The 11,679-nt window shown below is 32.9% G+C and overlaps 1 protein-coding gene across 1 annotated transcript; it reads right to left on the bottom strand.

The window, feature by feature from the left end:
• Positions 1 to 1,090: 1,090 nt before the first annotated feature.
• LOC128992571 (cysteine-rich hydrophobic domain-containing protein 2) lies at positions 1,091 to 9,881 on the bottom strand. The gene is made up of 4 exons (XM_054416216.1): positions 9,665 to 9,881; positions 6,914 to 7,124; positions 3,624 to 3,740; positions 1,091 to 2,268 (listed from the first exon to the last, which is right to left on the bottom strand). The coding sequence occupies exons 1-4, from the start codon at positions 9,781 to 9,783 to the stop codon at positions 2,218 to 2,220; spliced, it is 498 nt and encodes a 165-aa protein (XP_054272191.1). The 5' UTR covers positions 9,784 to 9,881; the 3' UTR covers positions 1,091 to 2,217.
• Between the last annotated feature and the right edge of the window lie 1,798 nt (positions 9,882 to 11,679).

The raw sequence follows: 11,679 nt of genomic DNA, 5'->3' as shown, positions 1-11,679 counted from the left end.
TTTTTTCACTTGGTTATGATGGATGTAATTTTTTCGGCCGCCATCTTGGATCCGCTATTTTGGAATGTGATAAATTATTTTTAATATAAAGGGGGTGTTATGACCCATCATTTCTAATTACTTTTTTAAGCTGATCACAATTCCAACATCAGTTTTTCATTTTCATATTTTGATTTTGAAATATAGAAATTTTTTACGAAAAAATTGCATTATTTCGTAAAGAAAACTTGATAACAAAAAATGGATTGCGGCATTGAGTTGCGCTTAAAAAAGTAATTCGAAATGATAGGTCACAAACCCCCTTTCATATTAAAAATAATTTATCACATTTCAAAATGGCGGATCCAAGATATCGGCCGAAAAAATTACATCTATCATAACCAAGTGAAAATAGGTAAACAATGACTGGTGGTGTATACTTATCTTTATCTAGCACTATTTTGAGATTATAGTCTTAGTTTGTAAATGCACAATGTTAAAATGGGCTAAAAATAAAGTTATAAAAAGCCCTCATAACTTTGGAATGGATTAAGATTTTTTGTAACGGTTTCTGGCATTGTAATCAGGGTAAAAATCTAGTTCAAAATAATGGGTCACAACCCCACCTTTACATTTGACAAAAATATTTTGCATCCAGTATGGTGAATCCAAGATGGCGGCCGGAAATGACGACCTTGTCAAAATGAAGTACTTCCTACCCAACAATGTTTGGAAGTGGTCTGGGATTGATATTTGAAAAAATGTAGAAAAAAGTTGGGGGGGGGGACAATTAAAACTCACCCTTTATATAGATATCAGCTGCTATCGAAAATAGTTACTTTCGGTAAGGAGTGATGATAAATAATTTCCCTGAAAATGTGTCGATGTATAGAAAGTAATTAATATGAGTAAGGGATCAAGGTTCCAAGCAGTTATTAATATTAATCTCATTGCTTAATTAAAAATACACTATTAATCAAAGATCAAAATGTACCAAAACCCAGTTTGGTAAAAATTCCAAACTTTTTTGTTTGAAAGATCACCAAATCTATTCAGAAACAAGAAAATAATTGTCCTTAATAAAAATAAGGCAGCATTAAGATTAGACAAGTTAACTTCAGTATTCTGTCATTTATTTACAATAAATCTATTTTTAACATTATAAAAACTAAACATTATTTTATTAAAGTAATTACAATCCTTATAAATTCTAACTTCTAAACAAGATTTAAACAGATGTAATAAAAAAAAGTCTGTCACACACCAATCAGGTTAAGTTTGTGTGAACATCGTTGTTTATAAGAATAATGAATGAATGATTCATGTTGAATAATGATTTATAGATGAAATTTGCTACGAATCATACGTACCTGGAAGAAAAATATTACATAATTACAGATAGCTCCTTGCCAAATAATAAGACTCCACTAATATTTACAATTAAAGCTAATACAAATAATATTTGTATATGTCTTTCTTCAATCTTTCAATAAAATAGGCCGTATTTCAAGATATGTCTTCAAACCTCTATTGGTACATGAATTATTATTTTCATTTAGTTGCAAAGCACAGAAAATTATAGAAAAAAAGGGTTTACATTACATGATAAAACTATCCTTTTACAAATCTCATTTTGAAATGATTTTTTTTTCTTGCATTCATTAAATTTAACATATAAACAAGTATAAGTTTTATGAAATTGAATTTATCTGCAATATTATGTGACATACATTCGGCTCAATGATTTTGTGGAGACACATGGTTTGGCTGGCTATAACAAATTTTAGAATCACAATGGATTGCCATTTATATGTATAGACTTGGCTCATGAGCTTCAGCATTATGTTTTATCCATTACCTAACATTTTTAGGTAGGTAAAAAAAATGCATGTCACACAAAAAATTATTAGGGCTCAATGATAATTTAAATGTCTTAAAAATGTTGTGGTCTACATGAAAAGAATATGCTCTAAAGATGATGGCTTAAAAAGTGTTACTAAATTACCAACCACGGTATTTATTATCGCTCATCTTGTGGTATTTTGTGACTTAGAAAATTTAAACAAATTTCAGGCACCTTGCAATATACTTAACTGCCTTTCGCTACATACTACTTGTTAGAATGTAAATACAAAATTGGCTGATGACGTGACGTAAGTACTATTTGCTGAAATGTCCACCAGTTTACCAGGCACGGATATTTGTATGTCAACTGCACTGACACCCACTAATGCTCCACTAATCAGGCCTGTAGATGGGAATTTTTGGAATAAATTCAATTAACAGCACCTAAAAAAATTCACTTATTTAACATGTGTTTAAACATAATGGTACATATGAAACATCCAGTTTGATGTGCGAGGCGTGGGGGATGCCCTCAACTCCCCGTAGCCTACAGGTAGCCTTAAACACACTATTCAATAGTGTTTCATTATTACTGCCCATTATAAATTCAAAATGTCAAAAAGCTATGAGCGTTCAGTTTATAAGTGTACAGTTATGTCAGTGGTTAATATTAAACGAAATGTTATTACTCAAGTCACGGTACTGCAAATAATGTAAATGCTATATGATCTACGACGACATGGGTGTAATTAGACACACATTACACAGTTGATATTATTTCAGCGATTATATGTTTTTGTTTTGTATTAAAACTATTTTTGTAAATGATAAAAAGTGTCTGATCGAGATATTATTTTAACTACTGTTAAACCCAATTAACCACAACTGAGCAAGGCTCGGTCCCCCAGTACTGTTATACAAAGTACACAACACACACATGCATGAGGTATGGTAAGGAAATATTTGAAGCTATTACATATATATGTGTACATGTGTGTGTGTATTTGATATGTTGAAACCAGAACTTGAATATTAGAACTACTGAGACATAGGGAAAAGTCAAATTTTGTCTGACAGTATCGTCAATTCTAATTCTCACTGTCTTTATTATGAACGAACATAATAAATACCTTAACTAGCTGATTACAGACTCCAATACAGTCTTACATTTGTATACAGAGTTGAAAAGTAACACAAATACTAATATTCTGTGTTTTATTTACTACTCACTTGTTCTTTTTCATTCAGTTATTAATAAAGATCTCTATCATTATTTGTGAGATTTCAACAGAAATCAGCTGTACCGGTATTGTGCGATACAGTAATGTAAGGATGCAGGCCAGTGTTACCAGCACTGAGTGTGAGATATTTTACAGAGTAATATGGTAATATATTTTTGCCCTGCCCCCAAAAAATTTTTTTGAAGTATTACGATAACTTTGACATATTATGTAAGATTTTTCATCATTAAATTATTTTAGGAGTTAAGATATAAATTTATGTTATTGATAAAAAATTAATTATGCATAACTTACAAAACTACATAAATCAAACATCCGAATCCACTGCTCTCGACTCTGGTTACCGGAAGTAGTTGAAGTGAGGTAAGTTAAGAGTTGAACATTTTTTAATAGAAGTTATTTATTTTTACCTTCAAACATGCATAAAAAGTCAATCAATTAAAATAATTATTAGCAGTCTAACTACTGTTCTTGTCATTTGCTCGTGTATGGATAGCACTTAATGTGAAGAGTTGCATTGTAAAAAAGTTAGCTTAGTTACACTTAGTTAACACTTACGTATTCCATCATCGATGATGAATCACATCTCTGTTTTGTTAGTCTCCAATGTAAGCCCAGTTTGTGGTACAAATGACTGTTCTCCCATTCAAGCAGTTTGTCAATGGAATGTTGAGTCTACAAATTTGAACAAACAAAATTTAGAAAATAAAGTCAATACGCTAAGCTTAACTCATATGCAAGAAAATACACAGATTATAAAATTTTAAGCGAATTACTTATCAAATAGTGCCATGATAATTTTATTGGATTAGCATATTTTAGGTGTATTAATTAAAGCAAGTAAATTAAATATGACTGCTGGAGAGTTAATTTTTAGTTTATTTTTACTTGTTAAAAATAAATGTCAGCAAAATATTCTCTAAAATGTTACTTGTTTACATATTGAGAAACACAATTACATTCAAACTCACAGCAAAGATTAAAATATTATTTAACATTCTTTTGACAATGGTGTGAATACCTACCTTAGCAAATATATTTCTGTAAGTTTGACTTAATATGTTATATCAGTATTTTACTACTATATCAACCACACACCAGATTTTTATACCTATACAGTCCACTCTTGGTAATTCAAATACTTGATAATTCAAAACTTTCGATAATTCAAAATGAAGGCTCAGTCCCTAGAGAATCTCTCAATATTTCAAATTTTTACCATGCATTTTGATACACTCGGTATTTCAAAGTCCAAATAGAGGGCAGGTCAATTTGTAACACGCAGTAATTCGAAGTTTCGTCGGAAAACACTCTATAATTCGAAGTAACTCAGTAATTCGAAGTTTTGTCGGTTAACTCTCTATAATTCAAAGTCATGCTGTAATTCGAAGTTTCGTAGAAAAAACACTCTATAAATCAAAGTCACGCAGTAATTCGAAGTTTAGTCGGCAAAACACTCTATAATTCGAAGTGATCTCTTCCTGTTATAACAGGAAACTATACAGTACAGTACATCCTGTTCCCATGGTAGGCTAGTGTTGGACGTTTTGATGTTTGTTTAGTTAGAACAGTTAGAGAGTTAGTTCGCTGACTTGTTTTTCTAAGTTGGCAACCCGATCTATAGATTGCGCGACATCTCCTTGAACACAAACGTAGTTGTCGACAGCTGATAGTTCAGCTATTGTCAAAATATATAGTAGCGTTAAATAACAGATGTCTTTGCAACTACAGTAACTGAAAAATAAGCCGTTGATTGTTTAAAAATGTGTACTAAAATACGGTATGATGTTTTATTGTAACGTGCTGTACCTTTGTATGTATTAAACAAATGAACTCTCTATAATTCGAATGGTTTATTTTTCTCCCGATAAATCGAACTCTTGATAATTCAAAACTCTTGATAATTCAAATTTATATGCTTGGCCCACCAATTTCGAATTATCAAGAGTCTACTGTACCAACCACTCCAACAGGTCACCAGCCCATTCAAAAATAAATTTCCTTTGATGAACACTTTAAAACTTAAGCCCAAGAATAGCTCAAGGTGTTAGTTCTTTGAATCTCACCTGCAAGCGCTAGTGTGCTTATGTAGTGCACTTGTTGTGTTCGGCCAACTGTGGCACAGTAACTCAGTTAGCTAGGCTTTATACTGAAGAGTGTAGTGTTAAGGTAGGTTTGAATCCTGTACATGTGCAATCCTGACTAAGATCAATCATGCGTGGCTTAGCTGGTGGGAGAGGCTCAACTTAAGGGTGCGCTCTACCCCTGCCATTTTGTGTAAACGCATGGATCTGGGGCAACAGTGTTTCCCGTGAATCAAAGTTAGGGTGGCATTTTGAAGAGGATTAAATTATCTAGATTGTTTTGGTTTCAATATGTTTAATATTGTACCATAAAGCCTGAAAATTGTCTTTGAATGTAGACAAAACGGCAATTTTAAACTGCTTTACCTCATTATAGAATTATTTTAAAATTCTAAAACCAGGGTTGCATAGATTGTTCTTTGTTCTATAAAACCCCACTCATTGCTTTTTACTAGCATTTATGGGTAGTTTACAAAGGCAGTTGCCGTGAACGTCTGCAAGCGCTTCTCGCGGCGCTGTTCAATGGCGCAACGTAGCTACTGAAACCTGAGCTGAGGTAAAGCGCACCCTTAAATAAACGTTGTCCAGCTTGGGTGGAAGTGGACGGCATTATTGAGATTAATAGGGATTGCAAGCAACACCAGTTATGCTTCTTTTAACGATTGTATAAAGAAGGACAAAGATTAGACACTGTATTAAAATAAATACAGTAACACCCTGTTTAACTGGACTCCGTTAAACATAAACCTGGGTTAACAAACACCATAAGGTATTAAATTTTGTAACACACACGCAGGTAGAAGAAGTCCTTATTGAACCAAATAGAAATACTTTTACAAATTAATGACCCAACGCCTTCAGATTGTTCTGCTAATAAAAAGATGGAGAGACAAAACTGCCCGAGACTGTTGTAAAGAAAAAGTTCTGGAAAAAACTGTGAAATATTAAATTAAAGGATTAAATTTGTGTGTAGACTACATTTTAGATTTTAATATGACAATATGTACCGGTAATTATAAAAATATCGTTAAAAAAGAGACTTTTGTGGATCTTTCTATACCAAAATAACATTTCTAATTGGCCGACCATTAATTAACCAAAATAATGGGTTATCCGACGGCCCCGTCCTCTTTATTTTGGTTAAACAAGGTGTAACCTCTAGGCTGTAATAGCCTATAGTAAACTGTAGCCTACGCTATATTATAAACCTCAAAAACAATATTGACAGCAAAATATCTAAATAGGCTTCGGGCTTAAATTACCTGACCTAACCTAAACTGTTGTGGTTAGTAACCTATAACAAACAAGTACTGTTATATCTATATCTATGAAAATTAGAAAGATGTTTGGTGAAAGGCAAGCTTTCCTTTGTAGCACAGCTCTTGAAAGGTGAACTCTAAAATAGTTTTTTTATTTTTTTTTATTCATATTTTGTGCATGTGAATTTATTTTATTTTTGTATGTTTTCATGTTAGATTATTGTTTCATATAAAGTAATGCGTTAAGAATTTAGAACAGTTAGCCTAATGAATAATTGATATTAGTTAATGTTAATTACTCAATATAACTTTAGCAGTACATACTGTATAACGTTTTATATTCTCTAGATTGAATATTATTTTTCTAAATCATAATAATTTTGTATAGGTAGTTTGACATTGACATCGAATTGTGCCAGTGTACTTAGACTGATAAACATTATTGGATTTGTTTGGAAAAATCTATGTTTAAATGTATTTAATTTGTTTTAGCCTTAAAACTTACCCTTTTACTGAGACATATAACTGGCCATAGTGAGCACCCCAGAGTGCAACAGCAACAAACGCAGCCACAAAACAGCCACTTCACATTCACTGGCAATGTCTTTTTCAGCACACTGTTGACACGACACACTGTAGCCTTAAATTCTTCTGGAGCAACTCTCGAGACAAGGGCTTGAGGAAATTCTGATTCAAAACGGTTACTCAGTCCAAACCTGCAGTATTGATTCACATATTAAATTATTGAAATTATAAGTTAATATAAGTTATCACAGGTTCTCCACAGAACTGTACCCGCCTCAAAAAACAAAATCAATCCAATTTGATGACAAAATAGCCACGCTGCAACAAACCTGCAGACTAAGCAAATTTTAATTTGCCTGATTTGATTTTCAATTAAATCTATTTCAATAACATTAGGTTAAACGAGTACCTATGTTTGCTGCTGCTATACAAGGAGGGTAATAAAGTGTGTTTTTTGGTAAAAGATTAATAGGGTAGTAAAAAAATAGATGTTCCCAAGTTTGATCAAAATATATCCATGAACAAGCAAACTAAATAAGTTTACTCAGATTAAGTTACAGTTTTTGTTAATTACAGATGTGTTATTTTCCATAAGAACAACATGGGAATTAAAAATTAAAACTTTTTTGAGATTTCTCCATAGCCAAAAACCGTATACAAAAACAATTTAATAACTTATACTAAATTATTTGTTTTTTAAGCTCTTTAAACTGGTCTAGACAGAAATTGAGAAATATTATGTTTTGAGGGTCAAAAAACCATTTTTACCCCATAAACCCCGTTCCAATTGTCCGATTGTGCTGGTTCGCGAACTCGCTCAAAAAACTTAAATGTAGGTTTACACGTCCATACCAAATTTCATCAATATCGGGTCATTTTTGCTTGAGTTATCGTGCTAAAGGACACATAAATATATGAATTTGCACGGATGATGTTTAAGTAGGTAGGCCTACATTGCTCTTTCCATTTATGATAACCCAACCTATCATAACTGCCGCAGCTCGCTGTATAAAGATGGCCTTCAGTTAATACCAAAGTAGGCCTACCGTTGTTTCTAGGCTAATGATAAATAAATATTATTTAGTTTCTTCAATTTTTAGTCGTTAGCATGAAATAAGAATAAAAAAAACAAACAACTTTATCGATTTTACTTTAGGCTAATGGTTTAAGTTATTCATGTTTTTTTTACATCATAAGTTATGGTACCGGTAAAATTAAATTTGATGCAATAGGCTAACTTAGGCTAATAATATTGAGCCAAATCAATATAGTAGCCTACTCATGGTAAGACCTGGACCCGGGACCGATTTACTTTTTCGTTTTGAGGCCCCTTGAAACCGAAAACACTATCCGTTCAAATTCATATATATATATATATATACCTATATATTTATATACGGTAGGCCTATGTGTCCGTTAGCGCGATAACTAGAGCAAAAATCATCCAATTTTGATTAAATTTGGTACAAACGTGTAAAACTACGTTTATTTGAACGAGTTCGCGAACGCATGATGGACTATGGGAACAGGGGTTTATGGGGGGTTTTATGGGGCAAAAATTGGTTTTTCCCATTTTTGACCCTAAAAACTTAAAAATTTAGCATTTTCTTTCCAAACCATTTTGTAGAGCTTAAAAAAAAATAATTTAGTATATTGAAGCGTTATTAAGTGCCTAATGGTTACGGAGAAAATTCCAAAAAACTGTTGTATTTTGCTTGTTTATGATCATATTTTGATCAAATTTGGAAAATGCATTCATTTCATACCAAACTATTAACATTTTACAAAAAAACACCTTTATACCCTCCCTATTGCAGCAAACCTAAGTACCGTACTCGTTAAACTTAATAGGGAATAAATGTGATATTTTTAAGGAGACATTTTAGTGTATAGCCTAAATCCAATCAGGCAAATGGAAATTCGCTTAGTCTGCAGGTTTGCTGCGGCAGGGGTATTTTTTCATTAAGTTTATCAGCAAGTTTGGGTGGTTAGGTTAGGTTATCCTTTTCAGACCCGGGAATCTTAGTCATCTCGACCGTTGGTTTTTAACCTAGATTTCAAATACTAAAATTATTGATTAGGTTTGTTTTAAAGACGAAACCTTCATAATACCAGGCCCATATTAACCATTTCAGTTTCAGCAATAATTAGCATTAGGATACGTTTAAAAACATGAATAAAACAGTCATTAACCTTAACAGTTGCCTCTTTCTCCTATCTTACCGTGACATTGCAACAAAACAATCAGTGTTACCATAAGACATAAAGGCAGACTGCAAAACAAAAAATTCCCAGCTGATCTCCATAACCTACACAATCGATGCGTACAGGTCTGAGCAACAGAAAGATCCAGAAACTTCAAAAAAACAAATAAACATCTAACCTACACAATCGTGTTGGCTAGGTTGTCAGGACTTAAAAATTTACTTACACAAATGAGTGTGCTGGGTCTGAAAGGGTTAAGACGGATTCATTTTATAATAACCAAGCAAAAACACACAGATCCACGTGAAGAGTACCGTAGCTCTGTAGGAAGGGAAAGCACTACCAAGGCCTAGTTTAATAAATACCTAGCCTAGCCTATAGCTGCAAGGAAATACCAAAAGATTTTCCATGGAAATGCTTTTGATGTTGGCAACCTGACAACTTAACTGATAGCGGGTTAAAACTAACCATGAAACAAAAACTGTGATTTTAATAAGACTATTAAGGCCTAGTGAAAACAACTTACACAGTCATGTTGCCAGCTCCTCTTACAACAACTGGATCAGGTACAGGTGCAACTAAACTTTCTTCCAAGCTTTCCTCATTTTCTTCACGTTCCTCATATATTGCGTCAAAATCAGCCATGTTAACGATTAAAATAATAATTTAAAATAATCCTTCAAATTTATGAATATCCAATTTCGCTTTTATGTGACATTAGAAGGTCTATGTCTATCTTTTCTTTGTTTTGCCATCTATATTTTTATTGTATTAGCAGCTGGCTGCTAGGGCTGACTGCTGCTTCAGGGAATGTTTTTCTTGTTCTATTTTTTTCCTCTTCTCATAAAGGTCGGTCGAACGAACCATTTACTGTAAATACCGTTAGAGCATTGAGCAATTAGTTATAAGATTATAGTAAATGTATACGACACCGACTCGGGATCCCTTCAAGTAGGTAACCTTTCAAACTGGTGAAGGGACCTACCTGCCCGATATTGAAATCGGTCAGGTTGGTTACTTTTCAATTTGGTGAGGTAATGAACGCCCTCTTGCTCTTGTGGTGGGGGCATCGACTGCTCTCATTGGCTGCAAGGTTTCTGGGGGAGGGAGTAGTTGTTATGGGGTGAACAGTGCTGCCAACCCAAAAGTCTGGAGCAATAAACATTCCCATACAAGGGTAATGTGGGTAATTCCAATATTTACGGCTACAAAGTAGGCAGTATAAATGCCGAAGGAAATATATGTATAAAATATCTAGTTAGAACTTTTCATAGGTGAAATACTGTAAATAACAAAATACGATATTAAGTCCATCATCTTGCGAACCTGTTTCTCTCCATGCCCCTGGGTCACTGCTAGGCTACTTTCTCTTGTAACTAAATCTACAGTATTAACGGGTCAGATTTTAACTAGCTGTTGCCGTTGGCATCACCCGACATACTTTTTCGTCTTTTATTCTTTACTATAAGCCTGCTGAAGTTGTCACTGACTTCGCTACGGAACGGAACTACCCTCTCTGGAACAACCTAATGATGTTTTTACCAAAAATACTAAAGTATTCATATCTTCTTTCATTCATAATCATACTACAAGCCAAATTTTCCAATGGTACAGTTAGTTTTCTCTAACTTTATTGAAAAGTATTTCAGATAGTCTAAAGTAGGATTAAAAGTAACACAAAAACATTGTTTTATTTAGTGATATACTGTATATATGATGTTCCCCGTTACTGTCTCGGCATGCTCTTGATTTGATATTATTCTTGAATTTTGTTGTCCCTTCTGTACATTTAATAATTACTAGAGGGCCCATGCTACTCTACAACGTTGAAATGAAAATCATATTCGAGCAATAATCAAATTTATAAATTTTTATTATTGAGTATCTTGGTCTTAACTGATTCAAACGATAAATAGCTCAAATTAAAACCTTTAATTAACTTACTATTTTGCGTCAAAATCATGAAAAAAAAACATAAACAATAGTGGACCTATTGATTTTTAATCATAGAAAACCCTTATAAAAAAATAATTTATATGTTGGTTGTTCACATTGCAATTATTGCTTGTAGTCCGTCCGATTTGGATAACTAATTAATAGCTTAAATGAAAGCCGGCATTTCACTGAAGGTTCTTAGACCAAAGTATGTAGGATTATAACTGGTGAAATGCATCTTAAATTGAAGTAAGAATTCGAAAAAGTTTAATATATGTTTTTTGGACGAGTAATACAGTAGATCAATGTATATGCCGATGCGTAGAGTGAAATCTGTGCACACCTTCAATTTGAGACCTCAATCATGAAAATCGGTTAAATTTATTTTTGAATATAAGAAGATTGACTCTATTAACGTTTAACGAAAACTATCACCGTTTTACAACAAATTGTGTAGCAGTTCCGGTTAATGACAACCTATACTGAAAGCTTTTTAGAATAGAAGATTTCAAATGTTTACGGGAGCAAGCTCCTAAAATGTAATAATGTCGGTAGCTATATACTTGCGATAGTACACTTGATAGGTTTTTAACAGCTTTTATTGAT

Source organism: Macrosteles quadrilineatus, unplaced genomic scaffold (assembly GCF_028750875.1).
Source record: "Macrosteles quadrilineatus isolate MER2022 unplaced genomic scaffold, UCM_ALF_1.0 Scaffold_4__1_contigs__length_99947679, whole genome shotgun sequence".
In the NCBI taxonomy this organism is placed as follows: domain Eukaryota; kingdom Metazoa; phylum Arthropoda; class Insecta; order Hemiptera; family Cicadellidae; genus Macrosteles; species Macrosteles quadrilineatus.
This window is presented reverse-complemented; position numbering and strand designations above follow the sequence as displayed.

Coding starts and splice junctions, on each gene's coding strand:
- LOC128992571 (XM_054416216.1), bottom strand. CDS start 9,783: ATGGCTGATTTTGACGCAATATATGAGGAACGTGAAGAAAATGAGGAA. Junction 3,741..6,913: donor TTATATGTCTCAGTAAAAGG/GTAAGTTTTAAG, acceptor TCAAATTTGTAG/ACTCAACATTCCATTGACAA. Junction 2,269..3,623: donor CATCATCGATGATGGAATAC/GTAAGTGTTAAC, acceptor GAATTTTTTTAG/GTGCTGTTAATTGAATTTAT.